Source organism: Bos grunniens, chromosome 12, assembly GCF_055505025.1.
Source record: "Bos grunniens cultivar Pamir isolate PY7600 chromosome 12, Bosgru_T2T1.0, whole genome shotgun sequence".
NCBI lineage: Eukaryota > Metazoa > Chordata > Mammalia > Artiodactyla > Bovidae > Bos > Bos grunniens.
The window spans coordinates 74,544,040-74,565,245 of NC_141176.1; the positions used below are offsets into that span (position 1 = coordinate 74,544,040).

Below are 21,206 nucleotides of genomic sequence, written 5' to 3' on the forward strand. Positions count from 1 at the left end.
TCATGGCATTTGGTCCCATCACTCCATGGCAAATAGATGGAGAAACAATGCAAACAGTGGCAGATTTTATTTTGGGGGGCTCCAAAATCACTGCAGATGGTGACTGCAGCCATGAAATTAAAAGACACTTGCTCCTTGGAGGAAAAGCTATGACCAACCTAGACAGCATATTCAAAAGCAGAGACATCACTTTGCAACAAAGGTCCTTCTAGTCAAGGCTATGGTTTTTCCAGTAGTCATGTATGGACATGAGAGTTGGACTATAAAGAAAGCTGAGTGCTGAAGAATTGATGCTTTTGAACTGTGGTGTTGGAGAAGACTCTTGAGAGTCCCTTGGACTGCAAGGAGATCCAACCAGTCCATCCTAAAGGAGATCAGTCCTGGGTGTTCATTGGAAGGAGTGATGCTGAAGCTGAAATTCCAATACTTTGGCCACCTGATGTGAAGAACTGACTCACTGGAAAAGACCTTGATGCTGGGAAAGATTGAAGGTGGGAGAAAAAGGAGATGACATAGGATTAAATGATTGGATGGCATTACTGACTCAATGGACATGAGTTTGAGTAAGTTCCGGGAGTTGGTGATGGACAGAGAAGTCTGTCCTGCTGCAGTCCATGGGGTTTCAAAGAGTTGGATATGACTGAGTGATGGAACAGAACTGAGAAAATAAAAGATTCAAATTCTTAAATATATATACAATTATTCAGATTTTCTATGTCATTATGTTAGTTTTTTATGTCATTTTAAAGACATTCATCCTTTACATTATGATTTTTATTATATTCTCTATATAATGGTCATGGTATCATTTGTATTTCAATGAAAGCTAAAGCATTAGTTGCTCAATCATGTCCGACTCTTTCCAACCCCCTGGACTGTAGCCTGTCAGGCTCCTCTGTCCATGGGATTCTCCAGGCAAGAATACTGGAGCATATTGGTTGCCATTTCCTTTTCCAGGGGATCTTCTCAACCCAGGGATCAAACCTGGGTCTCCCATGTTACAAGCAGCTTCTTTACTGTCTGAGTTACAGGAAAGCCCAATGTCTTGTATTATCCTCTTTTAATTCATATTAATAGCAATTTCCCCCCCTTTCTTTTCTTTTGCATTTTGTGGTGATTTCAAAGAACCAACTTTGAGTTTGTTGATTTTCCTGCTTAGAAGTTAGTTTTCTTTTCATTTGTGTCTTTTTCCATTTAGTTGCTCAGTTGTGTCTTACTTTTTGCGACCTCATGGGCTACAGCATGCCAGTTTTGCCTGTCCTTCAATATCTCCCAGAGTTTGTTCAAACTCACGTTCATTCAGTTGATGATGCTGTTGAACCATCTCATCCTCAGTCGCTCCCTTCTCCTCCTGCCATCAATCTTTCCCAGCATCAGGCTCTTTTCCAATGAATCAGTTCTTCACATCAAGTGGCCAAGGTATTGGAGTTTCAGCTTCAGCATCCAGTCTTTCCAAGGAATAATCAGTGTTGATTTCCTTTGGGATTGACTGATTTGCCCTACTTGCTGCCTCAGGGACTCTCAAGAGTCTATTTTTTTCTTATTTTCATTCTTCTACATACTTTAAAATGCTGCTTTGTTACTTATAAGATATAGCTCAAAAGCCTTGACTTTTAGCTTTTTTAAGACTTTTTTCTTTAAAATATTTTTTTAATTTTATTGGAATATAGTTGATTTATAATACTGTGTTTATTTCAGATGTACAGCAAAGTGGTTCAGTAATACATATACATATATTCATTATTTTTTAGATTATTTTCTCATATAAGTTACCATGGGATGTTGAGTAGATTTCCCTGTGATATACTTTTATAATGCTCTTCTTTTTAAGGTGTACCTTGTCAAATTAGCAAATAAGTGGACTCCAGACTTAAGTTTTATAAAAATCTTGAACCCTGACAAAAGTAGAAAGGAAGCTATTGCTCAATGAGATACACTAAACATTAAAGAAGAAATACACCATGTTTTCCTGAAGCTTCCTGTTGTACTGGTTAACAAACTGTGAACCAAACCCCACCATTCACTCTCAGTGGAGTTAGCCAGTACTCTCAGTTGGGAGCAAATTGAAGGATACCCAGGTCCTTACATGGTTGGAAAGAGCTTACATGGTTGTGAAAAGATCCAAGCCAGACAAATGAGGGATGAAGAATGTGATAAATGTATCCCAAGCAAAGGGCAGGTTTAGAAAAGCTTAGTCTTAGGGTTTGTACGTGTGTGTGTGTGTGCATGTTAGTTGCTCAGTTGTGTCCGAATCTTTGCAATCTTGTGGACTGTGGACTGCCAGCCTCCTCTGTCCATGGAATTCTCCAGGCAAGAATAATGGAGTGAGGTGCCATTCTCTTTTCCAGGGGATCTTCCCAACCGAGGGATCAAACCCTAGTCTTCCTGCATTGCAGGCAGATCTTTCACCATCTGAGTCAACAAGGAAGTCCAGGGTTTGTGTAGATCTCACCATATAGCTAAGACTCACTGATGTTTTATAATGTCCTGATTTAACAGACCTATGGGTTTGATTATGTCAAAGGAGACAGAGGTGATGAAAGAGGGATTTGAGAATCAGAGCTGATCTCTAAACTCCCTGAGACGTGCAAGCTACTGTATCTGCTTACATGAAGACTTAGCACTGACCCTCGGTTAGTGTTAAGCTTGTACACTTAGTCGCTCAGCTGTGTCTGACTCTTTACAACCTCATGGACTGTAGCCCTCCAGGCTCCTCTGTCCATGGGGATTCAGCAGGCAAGAATACTGGAGAGGGTTGCCATGCCCTCCTCCAGGGGATCTTCCCAACCCAGGGATTAAAGCCAGGTCTTCCACATTGCAGGTCTATCTCAGCACAATAATGGGCTAATGGAATTTCTCCTCCAGGTATAGACTGTCATTCTCTGCAAACTGAAGAATTTTTCTGAATTGTGAAAAATCACCATTTTCTCTTAAGTGGAAGATCTCATCTAAAAATTTGTTTTTTATTTGTCCATGTGGATTCATAGACTTTGGATAGAATTTCCCAAATGGTGTGTTCTAAATGGGAAATATATGAAAATACATAAAAGTAACAATTCTCCTTGTTTGGGCGGTATCAGGACTTGGGTCAATATGCTTCTTTCTATATATCCATCCTAGTCTCTGTGCCATACTGTGACAGTGGTGCAGAAGCACCGGTCATGGTAATGTGGTCCATCAGATGGGCCGGGAATCCAACCAGAGGGGGGGAATTGTGTGTAGCTTGAATTGGCCTTTTAGGAATTCCTGGGAATGTAGAAGAAAGAAATGAGGTCGGCTTCAAGAAAGGGATTTATTGTGTGTTTGTTGTACACTAGGAACTTTTGTCTACTTCTTCAGATGTTAACTTTTTTTTTAGATACTGTTTTCATCTTCTACAAAATTCTATAAAGGGTCTGAGATGGCTGGCAATAAAAGATTCACAAATGTATATACATATAAAAGTAAAAGTGCTCAGTCATATCCAACTCTTTCGGATCCCATGGACTGTAGCCTGCCAGGCTCCTCATGGAATTCTCCAGGAAAGAATACTGGAGTGGATTGCCAGTCCCTTCTTTAGGGAATCTTCCAAACCCATGGATCAAACCTGGGTGTCCTGCATTATAGTCAGGTTCTTTACCATCTGAGCCACTAGGGAAACCAATATGCTGTGTGTGTGTGTGTGTGTGTGTGTGTGTGTGTGTGTATAATAAAACCTTTAGAGACATCCTTTTTGAATTGCTTTAGAATTTAGGGCCGTGAAATCTGGAAGACCAAACCTAACTCCAGAGGTTCTGAGAGCATTAGTAATGGGTCTTCAGTGGGTACCTAATGAAAAAGCATTGGCACAGCTTCCATGGAGCCTTTCATTTTGATCTTACCTCTGCTTCCCAGGTTACCTGCCGGGCTGGGTTAGTCATAAAAGGCCCTCACCTGGAGTGGTTTAGTCGCTCAGTCTTGTCTGACTCTTTTTGACTCCACGGACTCTAGCCTGCCAGGTTCCTCTGTCCATGGGATGTTCCAGGCAAAAATACTGGAGTGGGTTGCCATTTCCTTCTCCAGGGGAACTTCCTGACCCAGGGATCAAACCTGGGTCTCCTGCATAGCAGTCAGATTCTTTAATGACTGATCCATTAGTGAAGACACCTAGGGAGAGCCAGATTATTGAAATGGATGAATGTTATCCATCAAATGATGCAAGTCTGCTAAAAAACAGTAATTTGGATTTTTTATAATTGACATTATAGTAGTTTTTTTTGTTTTTGACAAACAACAATGACAAGCCAAGTGACCAAAGGCTAGACATAGAAGGAGCTGGAAGGACCCCTCTCCATGAACATGAAGGTTGTAGCATGGTGGGATGCACAATCAAACCATTGGCTGTAAGAAATTGTTTTCTGTAGGTCTAATTGGAGGGAGGTCAGACAGCCCTATTTTTCTCCACTTATGATTGGAATTTATTCCTTCAGAATTCCATCCTCTTCACTCTGAGTTTTCTTTTAATACCATGGCAGAGGTGGGGAGAAACAGGAAAAGCACATGTGTCTCCATCCAGATTATGCAGTTTGCTTCCCAAGGGCTCCTGGCCACAGAGTCACAGTTCTGGTTGTTTGTTCCTCCCGCCTGCAGCTGTGGCTCTGGGATTCCCTGAGTACAAACTGCTCCTCTCTTTCTCCAGGATAAGCAATACCTTCCTGGGAAACTTTAGGACAACCACTTACCCTTCCAACCTCATATTTCTTATCTGTAAAGAACAACCAGTATTAACTCAGACAAGCATCCCAACCTTCTCATCCCAGCTCGCTTTTGGTCAAAATTTCCATCAACTGTGATTACTGCCTGCAAATCATTCATGCTATTCTTTCTATTTGTTAAACAATCCTGTAAAATCAGTCATTAAGTCTTAGAATTGTCTAAAAATATTCAGATATTCTTCCCTGTGTTTCCCCAACACCCTGTGCCCTGTGCAGATCACCATGGATTTGTATCCACTGGAGGCCTTGGCCCAGACTGGGTGAATCTGCAAGTCCCTACCACCCAACCCCACTTTCATAGCAGGCAGACACTAAATGTTAATTGCATTCTTATTGCCTGATATTGTCCACCAGTGTATCATATTTTTCCTGATAAAGGTGGGTGCTTAAATCAGCACCAACCAATGATTTCACTTTCTATTCTACTTGCTGTCTTTTTAGACCAAGATCATTTCCCAAGAGTAAATCATCTCAAGGGATAATATGATGATTAAGAGAATGTTCATGGAACTCAGCACAGGGCCTTACATACAGTACACACATTGTAACTGGAATCTGGTATTGTTATAATCATTAACCTTTGGAATGGGTATTTTAAATACTTAGTGTAATGATAAAAATGTGGCTGTATGTTGGAAATAAGCTTAAATATGTCATAATGGCTCATAACATGGGCTTCCCAGCTTTGTGAGAGGCTTTGCAGTCTCCATTAAGTTGCTTTACCTCTCCCTGTGCCTCACTGTCTCCATTTGTAAAATTAGATAATACTGTTACTAGATATGTTACACTGAATTTGTAATTAACCACTGCTTTATCCCTACATGTATAGCTGAAGCATCTGGATTCCTCTACTGTGATACATGCTCACTCATCTCTCTAGTAACACCTGCTGACTCCGGATAGTTTGAGATACAACTCCTACTCTCTGAACCTCAAATATTCTCATCTGTTAAAAATAGTAATGCCTGTCTCAAAGGGTTACTGAGTGTATCACAAGAGCTGATACTTAGAAAGTTCTTATCAGAGTGTTTGGTGCATGCAATAAACATCATGCTGCTGCTGCTGCTAAGTTGCTTCAGTCATGTCCGACTCTGTGACCCCATAGACAGCAGCCCACCAGGCTCCCTCATCCCTGGGATTCTCCAAGCAAGAACACTGGAGTGGGTTGCCATTTCCTTCTCTAATGCATGAAAGTGAAAAGTGAAAGTGAAGTCGTGTCTGACTCTTAGCGACCTCATGGATTGCAGCCCACCAGGCTCTTCTATCCATGGAATTTTAAAGGCAAGAGTAGGACCACCTATAATTGTATTTCTTTGGAAGGGAAAGCATTCCCTGTTGTTTCAACAAGTTTTTTCAAGGAAAGGAATTTAATCCTAACAAATCAACAAAGTTTATCTTTGAAAAGTATCCTTGACACAAAGGCCTCTATTTTCACTATTTCAGGCATTTCTACTTGTGATTGGTGTGGTGGGCGTGATGGTGGCTGCAGTTCCTTGGATTGCTATATCTGTGATTCCCCTTGGCATCATTTTCTTTTTTCTTCGGCGATATTTCTTAGAGACGTCACGAGATGTGAAATGCCTGGAATGTACAAGTGAGTACCGGGGCTCTCAGGTTGGGAGGGCAGTGCAGGCTGTCTTCCATTCATACTGCAATTAACCAGATCCCTGAAATTCTGCAGACTGTTCTGTGGAGTTTCTCACCATTAACATTAGGTGATTGAAAGTTATGGCCCCTGAGATTAGGTTTGGCCCTTAAGGCAAATGGAGCTGGTGATGGGTCAGCTGCACTTTGCATTTTAGTCCAAGGAGGATGGATGTGAGCACCATGAGGACAGGGACCATTTTGGTCTTGTTTACGACATACTTCCTAACACAGAGTATCCACTCTATTAATACTATTCTTGAAAGTATTTCATCATGTTGGAACTAATGTAAAAAGAAAATAGAGAATTTCTCTTCTCCTAAAGTTACCAAAAATGATAAGGAAAGGAAAAGATTAGGAAAAGTAAAGGAGACCTCAGGAACTATATGTCAGAAATGATATATTTGAAAAATATACCTCCAGCCTCTGCAGTCATGTGACATCAGGCCCAAACCACATGAAGTCACTCAAAAGATGGACACTGAGGCTACTGTCAGATTCTAAAAGGGTGGTGTGAGTGTCACATGCCACAGTGTCCGCCAAACAACAGGACTGGTGTCCAGCAGGTAGATATAAAAACATCCATCAGGTTCCTGGAGCAGAAGTCAAGACCATTCAAAGGCTCCTCGTCTGCTGGGTCCTGAGGGCACAAGGGTGGTGCATCACCAGGTGCTCTGTGACCCGCACAGAGGCTCCTGGCACAGGTGCAGGGGGAGGCCCAGGATGGGGGAGGTGGCAGATTGTCCCCTCCCTTTACTCGTCTCACCCTGTCCTGGGTCTGGCTCTGGTCCCAGGTGAGAGATGTACTGACTCTATCGCAGCCCTTAGGTTACTGATCTAAGGTGGAGACAAAACACTGGTAGCTCATCAAAATTCAGTGTGGTGAGGACTCTAATGAGGAAATAAATTTTAAAATGTTACTGGTTAAAAAATTAGTGAACAATAATTACTAACCCATGGAAAAGAATGAAATATTGCCATTTGCAGCAACATGGATGGATCTCAGTTCAGTTCAGTTCAGTCGCTCAGTCGTGTCTGACTCTTTGCGACCCCATGAATTGCAGCACACTAGGCCTCCCTGTCCATCACCAACTCCCGGAGTTCACTCAGACTCATGTCCATCCAGTCAGTGATCCCATCCAGCTGTCTCATACTCTGTCGTCCCCTTCTCCTCCTGCCCCCAATCCCTCCCAGCATCAGAGTCTTTTCCAATGAGTCAACTCTTCACATGAGGTGGCCAAAGTACTGGAGTTTCAACTTTAGCATCATTCCTTCCAAAGAAATTCCAGGGCTGATCTCCTTCAGAATGGATCTAGAGAGTATTATTCTTAGTAAAGAAAGTCAGAGAAAGACGCATATGATATCACTTAAACATGGAATCCAAATATAATACAAATGAATCTGTACACAAACTTGAAATAGACTCAGAAGCATGGAAAGCAAATTTGTGGTTACCAAAGGGGACTGAGAGGAGGGGAGGAACAAATTAGAAGTATGGGATTAATAGACATACTACTATTAATATGTCAAATAGATAACAACAAGAATTTAGTGTAAAGCACAGAGAATTTTATTCAGTATCTTGTAATATCCTGTAATGGAATATAATCAAAAAAAAAAAAAAACTGAATGACTATACATACCTGAAACTAGCACATTGTTGTAAATCAACTATACTTCAATATACTTAAAAAATTGTGAGCAATTTCACCTAGAAAGACATCAGAACAATTTGGAGGGAGGCATGTTTGAGAAGACCTTGATGAAAGAAACAGTGAAGAATTTCTTTATCTAAATCTAGCTGGGATTTTGAATTTATCAAAGATAATTTCAAAGAGAATCTCTCATTCCCAGGTCATTAAAGTGAAGCCTGGTGTGAGCAGGAGTTTGAGGGTCACATGGAGGATTCCCTTTGACGGGATGTGTGACCACGGAGTCCAGGAGACAGTGGTTTCCTCTCATCCAGCCTCCCTGACTTTCTCTGTCATTTGTTTGTCTCTGCATCCCCAGCTCGGAGCCCGGTATTTTCCCACTTAGCATCTTCTCTCCGGGGACTCTTGACCATCCGGGCGTACAAAGCTGAACAGAAGTTTCAGGAGCTGTTTGATGCACACCAGGATTTGCACTCAGGTCTGTACGTTTCTGGAGATGATTTCTAAGGATGGGATGTGCTGCCTTCTGAGGCCTGACCTCTGTCTCAGGTGGCCTGGCTGGCCAGCACCTCTCTGTGTGTCAGCCCACGTTGTCCTCTGCACACCTGCCTCCCCCACCCCTTCCTCTCAGCATCCCCTCTGTGCTCCCCTCTTCCCCGATCACAGCCTTGCTTTTCTCCCCTGACTGGCCTGCATTGTCCTTTCATCACTGTGCCCTGTGGGTTTCTGTCTCTTTAAGGCAGTAATCAATAAACTTTTCTTTTTTTCCAAAAGTTCAGATAGAAAATATTGTAGGCTTTGTGTGCTGTCTATGTTACAGCTACTCACCTTTGCCATTGTAGCACAAAGACAGGCAAAGATCAGACATCAGCCAATGACTGTGTTCCAATAAAATTTTATTTTCAGAACCAGGTGGTGTCTGTTCTTGCCCCTCAGGTGTGATTTTCTGACTCTTTTCATGGCAGACATGAAGAGTAGCAGACGTATTGAGGAAAATAATTTCCTGATTTGCTACCTACTTGATTATGCTTTGTATCAGTGAAGGTTTTTTTTTTTTTTTTTTCCCACCTAGGTAGAAAATTCAGAATTTTCTCTAAGTCTATAAAATCCTGGCCAAACTTTCCAATCATTAATGTATTTTGAAGATAATATGGCATTTTGAAAGCCACATACAGATCCTGTTAGCTGATGGTCATGTGGACACTGGCCGTCCTAAGAATAACCACCTCAGGCCCTGTAGTGAGGGCAGAAGGTGCTGGAAACGGTGTGAGCTGTGCTCTCTGCTGTCAGAGCTGGGAACAGTCAACCCTTTGAGAGGAGGATCTTTATGTTCAGGCCCAGCACTGCAGGAAACACACCAATGAGATGTTTTTCCATCTTCTTTCCTGTGATGGTATTTCTCTTGATAACCTGTGGGTTGAAGTTTTCAAAGCATGCTTCCTGGACTGATTCCTCTGTGTCCCATATGTTGTTTCATGTTGAACCGAGTTTTCTGGAATCTTCAGGTTCCTTTGAAGTTACAGGGGTGTAACTTTGCTGTACTACCTTGTATAAAATCTTCTGTAGCTCAACTGAGAAAATGCTCTCCCTCATGAACACGGTTTTTCTGTTTATGTATTACACTTATTATGATTCACAAATCCAGAGGCTTGGTTCCTGCTTTTGATGACGTCTCGATGGCTCGCTGTGTGTCTGGATGTCATCTGTGCCATCTTTGTCACCCTTGTTGCCTTTGGGGCCCTGATTCTGGCAGAGTGTAAGTACAGATGTGTCTATTTGTGGCATGTTTACAGTTTATAGCTTTGTTTGTAGTTATTAAATACTTGTCATCTTGTCTAATATATACTCATTGGTTCTAATGAGTTATGTTAAAATGTGACTCCACAATGTCCATGTGAAGTCATTTGTGTCTTGATGAGAACTTTTATTTTTTTTTCCATTTACTTATTTATTTACAGTAGGTCCTTGTTGAGACCATTTAAAAATTTTTTTTGATTGGTGTATGGTTAATTTATGATGTTGTGTTAATTTCAGGTATATAGCCAAGTGAATCTGTTATACATATATCCACTTTTTAAAGATTCTTTTTTCATACCCCATTAACATTGGGGTGCATGTATATATTTTTTTAGTAATTTGCATTTTGAATAATACTTCAAATGAATTGTCCTTTAGAAAAGAATTTCTGTTTTTCACTTTTGGAATCTTTAGGAGCAAAGACCAGGTATGACGTGTCTGCTCCAGCAGACCTATGGTGCCTTGGGCCCCTGCTTTGGCTCACCCAGGCCATTCTTTCATTTTTATGTTAAGTTTTATTTGGGTACAGTTCATCTACACTGTTGTCTTAGTTTCTGATGTACAGCAAAGTCAATCTGCTATACATATACATATATCCATTCTTTTTAAAATTCTTTTCCCATATAGATCATTACAGAGTTCTCTGTACTTTACAGTAGTTTCTTATTAGTTATCTTTTTAATATTTTATATATAGCAGTATGTATGTGTCAGTCCCAGTCTTCCAATGTATCCCTTCCCTTCCTTATCCCCTGGTAACAATGTTTATTTTCTATATCTGTTACTCTACTTCTGTTTTGTAGATAAGTTCATTTTTAGATTTTTGTTATATTCCATATGTAAGCAATATCATATTCTATTTTTCTCTTACTTCACTCAGTTTGAAAATCTCTAGGTCCAGCCATGTTGCTGCAAATGGCATTATTTTGCCCTTTTTAATGGCTGGGTAACCTTCCATTGTATGTATGGCACCACATCTTCCTTGTCCATTGCTCTGTTGACAGGCCTTTAGGTTGCTTCCATGTCCTGGCTGTTGTAAATAGTGCTTCAGTAAATATTAGGGTGCATGTATCCTTAGGAATTATGGTTTTCTCTGGATATATGCCCTGGAGTGAGATTGCTGGATCATATGGTAGCTCTATTTTTAGTTTTTAAAGGAACCTCCATATTGTTCTCCATAGTGGCTGTGCCAGTTTACATTCCCACCAACAGTGTAGGAGGGTTCCCTTTTCTCCACATCCTCTTCAGTACTTACTGTTTGTAGACTTTTTGATGATGGTCATTCTGATTGGTGTGAGGTGAAACCTCACTGTAGTTTTTTGCTTTTTTTTTTCATTTTTTCCCACTGTAGTTTTGATATGCATTTCTCTAATAATTAGAGATGTTGACCATCTTTTCACGTGCTTTATGGCCATCTGTATGTTTACAGGATAATGTCTGTTTTAATCTTCTGCCCATTTTTTGATTGGGTTGTTTATTTATTTTTTATATTGAACTGCATGAACTGCTTGTATGTTTTGGAGAGTAATCCCTTGTCAGTCACTTCATTTGCAAATACTTCCCCCATTCTGCAGGTTGTCATGGTATTTTTTTATGTTTTTTTTTTTTTTTTTTCTGTGCAAAAGTTTTTAAGCTTAATTGGGTCCCATTTATTTGTGTTTCATTTATTTTTATTGCTCTAGGAGGTGGGTAAAAATGTTTGCTGCAGTTCATGTCAGAGTTTTCCCTATGTTTTAATCTAAGAGTTTTCTAGCGTCTGGTCTTACATTTATGTCTGTAATTTATTTTGAGTTTATTTTTGTTTATCGTCTTAGGGAGTGTTCTGATTTTATTCTTTTACATGTAGCTGTCCAGTTTTCCCAGCACCAATTATTAAAGAAACTGTCTTTTCTCCATTGTGTATTCTTGCTTCCTTTGTCGTAGGTGACACAGATGCATGGGTTTATCACTGGGCTTTCTGTCCGGTTCCATTGATCTACATTTCTGGGTTTGGTGCTAGTATTCTACTGTTTCAATTACTATACTTTGTATTATAGTCTGAAGACAGGGAGCGTGATTCCTTCTAGCTTCATTTTTCTTCTTTTTCTCATGATTACATTGGCTATTCATAGTATTTTGTGTTTCCATACAAAATGTAAACTTTTTTGTTCTAATTCTGTGAAAAATGCCATTGGCAATTTGATAGGGATTGCACTAAATCTATTGGAGAAGGCAATGGCACCCCAGTCCAATACTCTTGCCTGGAAAATCCCATGGATGGAGGAGCCTGGTAGGCTGCAGTCCATGGGGTCGCTAGGAGTCGGACACGACTGAGTGACTTCACTTTCACTTTTCACTTTCATGCATTGGAGAAGGAAATGGCAACCCACTCCAGTGTTCTTGCTTGGAGAATCCCAGGGACGGGGGAGCGTGGTGGGCTGCCGTCTCTGGGATCGCACAGAGTTGGACACGACTGAAGTGACTTAGCAGCAGCAGCAGTAATGAATCTGTAGATTGCTCTTGAGTAGTTTGCTTGTTTGTTTGTTTGTTTACAGTAGGTCTTCACTGAGATCTTTTATCTTTTTATCTTTCTTTGAATGGGTTGGGGTCTACATAACTGTAGCAAGATGACCTTCTGAAAATCCCAGGTAGTGTCCTATAGCTGGATAGAGAGAAGAAGGTTTACTGTTAAGCTTTTTGTACAGATTAGGTTTTAGCTTTAGGGCTACTTGGATCCCTTCGTTGTAGGCGTCTGAGAAAGATTCTCTATAGCAAAAACAGTATACTCACTGCTATGTGGGTCCCAGGTGAGCAGTTGTTGGAAAGTGCGGCATGAATTCACCATCCCTCACTATTCCATAGAAATAGCCCAGAATCACAGTCTTTGATAGTGGAAAAATGAGAGTAATATTTTAGATTAAAAAGCACTGGCTCTTAGAACCCACTGCCTTGTTTTTGTGATTTCAACTGCAGCTACATTGGTTGTAGAGAGTGAAATTACATAATGATAATCAAAGCATAAGGACAAAAATCTGAACAATGGCATCCTCAACTATATTATACTGTCAAGTGTATCTCAATCCAGGTGGGATTAATATGCATAAAGGACAAAGAGAAGGTCCTATGGTAGGGATCTAAGAGAAGCAGAAGAGATTAGGAAGAGGTGGCAAGAATACACAGAAAAACTGTACCAAAAAGATCTTAATGACCTGGATAACCACAATGGTATGGTCACTCATCTTGAGCCAGACATCCTGGTGGGTGAAGCTAAGTGGACCTTAGGAAGCATCACTACGAACAAAGTTAGTGGAGGTAATGGAATTCCAGCCTAGCTATTTCAAATCATAAAAGATGATGCTGTTCATGTAATATGCCACCAAATTTGGAAAAGTTAGTAGTGGCCATGGACTGAAAAAGGTCAGTTTTCATTCCAATCCCAAAGAAATGCAATGCCAAAGAATGTTCAAACTATCATACAATTGCACTAATTTTATATGCTAGTAAGGATATACTCAAAATCCTTCAAACAAGATTTCAACAATATGTGAACTGGGAACTTCCAACTGTACAAGCTGGGTTTAGAAAAGGCAGAGGAACCAGAGATCAAATTGTCAACATTTATTGGATCATAGAGAAAGCAAGACTATGTGAAAGGCTTTGACTCTGTGGATCACAATAAACTGTGGAAAATTCTGAAAAAGATAGGAATACCAGACCATCTTACCTGTCTCCTGAGAAACCTGTAAGCAGGTCAAGAAAAAACAGAACTGTACATGGAACAATGGACTGGTTCAAAACTGGGAAAGCAGTCTGACAAGGCTATATGTTGTCACTATGTTTATTTAACTTATGTGCAGAATACCTCATGCAAAATGCCATGCTGGATGAAGCTCAACCTGGAATCAAGATTGCTGGGAGAAATATCAAAAACTTCAGATATGCAGATGATACTACTCTAATGGCAGAAAATGAAGAGAAACTGAAGAGCCTCTTGATGAAAGTGAAAGAGCAGAGTGAAAAACCTGGCTTAAACTCAGCATTCAAAGATCTAAGATTATGGCATCCAGTCTCATCACTTCATGGCAAATAGATGGGGAAGTGTTGAACGCAGTGACAGATTTTGTTTACTTGGGTTCCAAAAATCACTACAAACTGTGACTGCAGCCATGAATGAAAAGATGTTTGCTTCTTGGAAGGAAAGCTATGACAAATATATACAGAATATTAAAAAGCAGAGACATCACTTTGCCAACAAAGGTCCATATAGTGAAAGATGTGTTTTTTTCCAGTAGTCATATAAGAGTTATCAATGGATGTAAAAGTTGGGTCATTGAGAAGGCTGAGGGCCAAAGATTAATGCTTTCAAGTTGTAATGTTGGCGAAGACTCTTGAGAGTCCCTTGGACAGCAAGGAGATCAAATTAGGAAGTCCTAAAGGAAATCAACCGTGAATATTCACCAGAAGGACTCATGCTGAAGCTCCAACTTTTACCACCCGATGTAAAGAGCTGACTCATAAAAAATACCTTGATACTGGGAAAGATTTAGGGCAGGAGGAGAATGAGGTGGTAGAGGATGAGATGGTTAGACAGCATAACAAACTCAGTGGACATGAATTTGAGCAAACTCTGGGAGATAACAAAGGACAGGGAAGCCTGGCATGCTACAGTCCATGGTGTCACAGAGTCAGACATGACTTAGTGACTGAACAACAACAACTTTGTTCAGTTCAGTTCAGTCGCTCAGTCATGTCTGACTCTTTGCGACCCCATGAATCGCAGCATGCCAGGCCTCCTTGTCCATCACCAACTCCCGGAGTTCACCCAGACTCACATCCATTGAGTGAGTGATGCCATCCAGTCATCTAATCCTCTGTCGTCCCCTTCTCCTCCTGCCCCCAATCCCTCCCAACATCAGAGTGTTTTCCAATGAGTCAACTCTTCTCATGAGGTAGCCAAAGTACTGGAGTTTCAGCTTTAGCATCATTCTTTCCAAAGAAATCCCAGGGCTGATCTCCTTCAGAATGGACTGGTTGGATCTCCTTGCAGTCCAAGGGACTCTCAAGAATCTTCTCCAACACCATAGTTTAAAAGCATCAATTCTTTGGCGCTCAGCCTTCTTCACAGTCCAACTCTCACATCCATATGTGACCACAGGAAAAACCATAGGCTTGACTAGATGAACCTTTGATGGCAAAGTAATGTCTCTGTTTTTCAATATGCTATCTAGGTTGGACATAACTTTCCTTCCAAGGAGTAAGCGTCTTTTAATTTCATGGCTGCACTCACCATCTGCAGTGATTTTGGAGCCCCCAAAAATAAAGTCTGACACTGTTTCCATGGTTTCCCCATCTATTTTCCATAAAGTGATGGGACCAGATGCCATAATCTTCGTTTTCTGAATGTTGACCTTTAAGCCAACTTTTTCACTCTCCACTTTCAATTTCATCAAGAGGCTTTTGAGTTCCTCTTCACTTTCTGCCATAAGGGTGGTGTCATCTGCATATCTCAGGTTATTGATATTTCTTCCGGCAATCTTGATTCCAGCTTGTGTTTCTTCCAGTCTAGCGTTTCTCATGATGTACTCTGCATATAAGTTAAATAAGCAGGGTGACAATATACAGCCTTGACATACTCCTTTTCCTATTTGGAACCAGTCTGTGGTTCCAAGTCTACTTCTAACTGTTGCTTCCTGACTTGCATACAGATTTCTCAAGAGGCAGGTCAGGTGGTCTGGTATTCCCATCTCTTTCAGAATTTTCCACAGTTTATTGTGATCCACACAGTCAAAGGCTTTGGCATAGTCAATAAAACAGAAATAGATGTTTTTCTGGAACTCTCTTGCTTTTTCCATGATCCAGTGGGTATTGGCAATTTGTTCTCTGGTTCCTCTGCCTTTTCTAAAACCAGCTTGAACATCAGGAAGTTCACGGTTCACATATTGCTGAAACCTGGCTTGGAGAATTTTGAGCATTACTTTACTAGCATGTGAGATGAGTGCAATTGTGCGGTAGTTTGAGCATTCTTTGGCATTGCCTTTCTTTGGGATTGGAATGAAAACTGACCTTTTCCAGGCCTGTGGCCACTGCTGAGTTTTCCAAATTTGCAGGCATATTGAGTGCAGCACTTTCACAGCATCATCTTTCAGGATTTGGAATAGCTCAACTGGAATTCCATCACCTCCACTAGCTTTGTTCGTAGTGATGCTTTCTAAGGCCCACTTGGCTTCACATTCCAGGATGTCTGGCTCTAGGTCAGTCATCACACCATCATAATTATCTGGGTCATGAAGATCTTTTTTGTACAGTTCTTCTGTCTATTCTTGCCACCTCTTCTTAATATCTTCTGCTTCTGTTAGGTCCATACCATTTCTGTCCTTTATTGAGCCCATCTTTGCATGAAATGTTCCTTTGGTATCTCTAATTTTCTTTAAGAGATCTCTAGTCTTTCCCATTCTGTTGTTTTCCTCTATTTCTTTGCATTGATTGCTGAGGAAGGCTTTCTTATCTCTTCTTGCTATTCTTTGGAACTCTGCATTCAGATGTTTATATCTTTCCTTTTCTCCTTTGCTTTTCACTTCTCTTCTTTTCACAGCTATATGTAAGGCCTCCCCAGACAGCCATTTTGCTTTTTTGCATTTCTTTTCCATGGGGATGGTTTTGATCCCTGTCTCCTGTACAATGTCATGAACCTCATTCCATAGTTCATTAGGCACTCTATCTATCAGATCTAGGCCCTTAAATCTATTTCTCACTTCCACTGTATAATCATAAGGGATTTGATTTAGGTCATACCTGACTGGTCTAGTGGTTTTCCCTACTTTCTTCATTAAGTCTGTATTTGGCAATAAGAAGTTCATGATCTGAGCCATCTTGGTTTTTCTGACTGTATAGAACTTCTCCATCTTTGGCTGCAAAAAATATAATCAATCCGATTTCTGTGTTGACCCTCTGGTGATGTCCATGTGTAGAGTCTTCTCTTGTGTTGTTGGAAGAGGGTGCTTGTTATGATCAGTGCTCTTTCTAAATTCATAATAACTTTTTAAAACTTTGTTTATTTATTTGGCTGCACTGGGTCTTAGTTGGGGCATGCAGGATCTTTATTCTTAGTTATAACAGGCAGGAATTTAGTTGCAGCACATGAACTCTTAGTTGTGGCACGTGGGGTCTCTTTGCCTGACCAAGGATCAAACCTGGGCCCCCTGCATTGGGAGTTCAGAGTCTTAGCTATTGGACCACCAGGGAAGTCCCTCGTAGTGTGTGTGTGTATGTGTGTGTGTGTGTTTTTACTATATTATTGTCTCATACAACAGAAGTAATATTATGAGTGATAATATCATTACATGCCAATAATTTCAATATTATAAAGGAATCTTCTCACTACTATATATAAAATAGGTAACTAAAAAGGACCTACTGTATAGCACAGGGAATTCTATCTAATACTCTGTAATAACATATATGGGAAAATAATTTTAAAAGAGCAGATTTATGTATATATCTGGCTAATTCACTTTACTGTACACCTGAAACTAACACAGCTTTGTAAATCAACTATGCTTCAATAAAAATCATAAAAATAAAGGAGTCTTCTTTGTAAAGTGACAGAAGGACCTGTGTGAGGGGTTGAGAAGTAGACTCACTTTATTCCTCTTCTTCCTCATTTAGCTTTGGATCTCGGGCAGGTTGGCCTGGTCCTGTCTCTCATGCTCACACTCACGGGGATGTTCCAGTGGTGCATCAGGCAAAGTTCCGAAGTTGAGAACATGGTGATGTTTATCTTTCTGTTCTTAGCCTTTTCAGGTCTCCTTGCTGTTATATGGCATAAAAGCAATTCTTACATAAAATAATAAAACTTTTCTTCTTCTTTTTTTTTTTTAACATAATCTTACAAAGTCTTTTATGTTCTCCTCCATCTGCTTAAGGGCTTCCCTGGTGTCTCAGATGGTAAAGAATCCACCTGCAATGCAGAGCCACAGGAGACAAAGGTTCTATCCCTGGATTGGCAAGATCCCCTGGAGAAGGGAATGGCTACCCACTCCAGTATTCTTGCCTGGAGAATCCCCATGAACAGAGAAGCCTGACAGGCTATAGTCCATGGGGTTGCAAAGACTTGGACATGACTGACTGACTTTCCCTTTCACTTTCCATCTGCTTAAAGTTAATAAAAATATATACATATTTTCTCACATATGTATGCCATGTCAGAAGATTTTACATTCATCACAAACTGTCTTCAAATACAATAAATGTCTCTGTAGGAGAGAGGTTCTGAAATTCTGGAGACAATGTAAGCTAATTTCTTAGCAGCTTATTTATCTTTGCTTCTTAATGGATAATTCCTTATTTTTGGTAAAAGAAAAGAATCCAGTGTTTTAAGGTTTATTTAGTTAATATTTCTCTCAACCCTCCCATTTTATCACTTATTCTTGTGTGTGTTGAACACCCGAATTTGCTGGTGGCCCTTCTTCCTGGTAGGTAGGCTTCCTCTCAGAATGTGCTTTCAAAGGTGTGGAATTAACGGTTGTTTAAGAGGCCTTAGTCAATAAGTAAATTATATACTTTTGAATATTTGTACCTTCTCCTAAAGGGAGAAAAACAATAAAAATGAAGTTTTTCTATTTATTTCTTATAACAGAGTTGAAAGTGACTATTAAAATGATGTTTGATGACTGTCCAGTTCTGGACATCTGTAACACATGACCCTTCTGTAGCTACACATACTGATCGATGTCCATAAGTGTTCTTTTCTTTCAAAAATAACTTTTGCTTTTTTTATTCAGATGTGAAACGTGGATCAATAAAACCTTACCATTCATTTCTATAAGTTTTTTAGCTTTTATATAAAAGTGAAGAAAGTAGTCGTGTATAAAAGTGTTGAAGATGATGAACAAGTCTGCAGATCATCTAAGGTCTCATCAAACTCTTACTTCTGTCCTTTGTGGATGTTGAGACCTGAGATACTCTGAACCATAGAAAAGCAGGAGGTTTCATTTACAATCTCTGAACACCCATAAACTAGATCCTCTGATACTAACTCATGTGATGTCATATGTCTTTCAGATGATTTCAGTAGAAAGGGGGATTGAATATACAGACCTTGAGAAAGAAGCACCCTGGGAACTTGAGTATCATCCACCACCACTCTGGCCCACCAATGGAAGGATTTCCTTTTCCAGTGTGAACTTCAGATACAACTCGGACAGTCCTCTAGTATTGAGGAACCTGACAGTACCCATTTTCCCAAGACAAACGGTTAGTTTAAGCCAGTTGCCTTTTTAAAATCCAGCTAAAGATTTAGCACCACATCAGCTCTTGGCTTCCTTATCACTGTGTCAGGGGGACTGTTTTCTCCTAATGGATGCAAATCACTGACATTGTAGGTGAATCTTTCTTGGAAACTGATCATGGAATGGGGATACCAGCAAATTTTTCCCTGTGTTGTGAGCTCCTTCATGGTGGTTGATGGGCCCTAGGATCTGGGGCTCCATCTTAACCTGACCCGGGACACTATATGTGACACCTGATTATTCATACAAAGTCTGGGACATCAGCCTTGTCTTCCTGGCCTTAACTCTCTAATATCTCATTCCTTTCCATCTTTTCTTGTTTGTATTTTGAAATCTTCTATTCTTCCCATGATACCCTCTGATTGCAGCCTCCCTCTCTGTCCCTTAGCCCTTCCTGTAGCCTTGTCCTCCACTCACCCACACTGAGCTGCCAGCCCTCTGCCCTCCCTCCACAGACTGCTTCTTTCTTAGCCCAGATCTGATCCTTACTGGCCTGGGTGAGCTGCTGCTGGAACCATAGCATAGCCTCAAGTCCACTCCAGCAGGGGCCTTGAGTGACCTTGTATCCACCAGAGAAGAGCCTGAATAATGACCCAGTCAGGAGTAAGGAACCAGGGCCTCAGATGGAGGCAGGGTCTAGAGACTGGCTCAAAGTCAAAAACAAATGGAAGAGGGCAGAGAAGATCCACGTGAGAGATGGCAGAGAAGCCTGTGACCTGGACCTGCCACAATTCATGTCTGCTGGTGATGTTCCTTCCACACTCAGCTTGAGGCCATCAGCTGGGACCAGGACAGAGTCTTGAAGAAGAGACTAAACAAGATCTGGCAAGGCGTTAGGAGCTCTTCCCCACCTCCCTCTGCTGCAAGTATGTCTCTGACATACACACCCTCCCCTGCACTGGGATTGTGTGTAGTTTCTCCCAAAGCACCAATCCTCCCTGTTCCCAGTGCACACGCTGCCCCTCAGCCTCAGAGACCCAGGCCCTCTGTCATCTGGATGGTGAAAATCTCATTTTCTGAGTCAAGTTTAGTGCATCTTCGAAACCCTTGGTTTAATATACCCTTATATATATATAATATGCTAATATATATTATATTTTTAATATACATACATAATAGACTATATACTTAATGTACTAACATATACTTAATATACTAATATATATGTTATATATACATATATATATATATATATATATATATATATAACATATGTATACACACTAATATATCCTTAGTGTCTTATATAGTCTTTTAAGGTAGCATTTATGGTACACCTGTGTGGAATGCAAAAGTAGGAAGTCAAGAAACACCTGGAGTAACAGGCAAATTTGGCCTTGGAATATGGAATGAAGCAGGGCAAAGACAAATAGAGTTTTGCCAAGAAAATTCACTGGTCATAGCAAACACCCTCTTCCAACAACACAAGGAAAGACTCTACACATGGACATTACCAGATGGTCAACACCGAAATCAGATTGATTATATTTTTTGCAGCCAAAGACGGAGAAGCTCTATACAGTCAACAAAAACAAGACCAGGAGCTGACTGTGGCTCAGATCATGAACTCCTTATTGTCAAATTCAGACTTACCATTCAGGTATGACCTAAATCAAATCCCTTATGATTATACAGTGGAAGTGAGAAATAGATTTAAGGGCCTAGATCTGATAGATAGAGTGCCTGATGAACTATAGGATGAGGTTCGTGACATTGTACAGGAAACAGGGATCAAAACCATCCCCGTGGAAAAGAAATGCAAAAGCAAAATGGCTGTCTGGGGAGGCCTTTCAAATAGCTGTGAAAAGGAGAGAAGCAGAAAGCAAAGGAAAAAAGGAAACATGTAAGCATCTGAATGCAGAGTTCCAAAGAATAGCAAGAAGGGATAAGAAAGCTTTCCTCAGAGATCAATGCAAAGAAATAGAGTAAAACAACAGAATGGGAAAGACTAGAGATCTCTTAAAGAAAATTAGAGATACCAAGGGAACATTTCATGCAAAGTTGGGCTCAATAAAGGACAGAAATGGTATGGACCTAACAGAAACAGAAGATATTAAGAAGAGGTGGCAAGAATATACAGAATAACTGCACAAAAAAGACCTTCACAAACCAGAT

At 40.5% G+C, this 21,206-nt stretch overlaps 1 protein-coding gene across 1 annotated transcript in view; it reads left to right on the forward strand.

Moving 5' to 3' along the window:
- LOC147361910 (ATP-binding cassette sub-family C member 4-like) overlaps nucleotides 1-21,206 on the forward strand; it is a 173,905-nt gene that overhangs the window by 97,069 nt on the left and 55,630 nt on the right. The window contains 5 exon segments of the mRNA XM_086330240.1: nucleotides 6,177-6,327; nucleotides 8,388-8,507; nucleotides 9,675-9,785; nucleotides 17,470-17,570; nucleotides 18,865-19,032. Coding sequence (XP_086186366.1) covers nucleotides 6,177-6,327; nucleotides 8,388-8,507; nucleotides 9,675-9,785; nucleotides 17,470-17,570; nucleotides 18,865-19,032 — 651 coding nt within the window.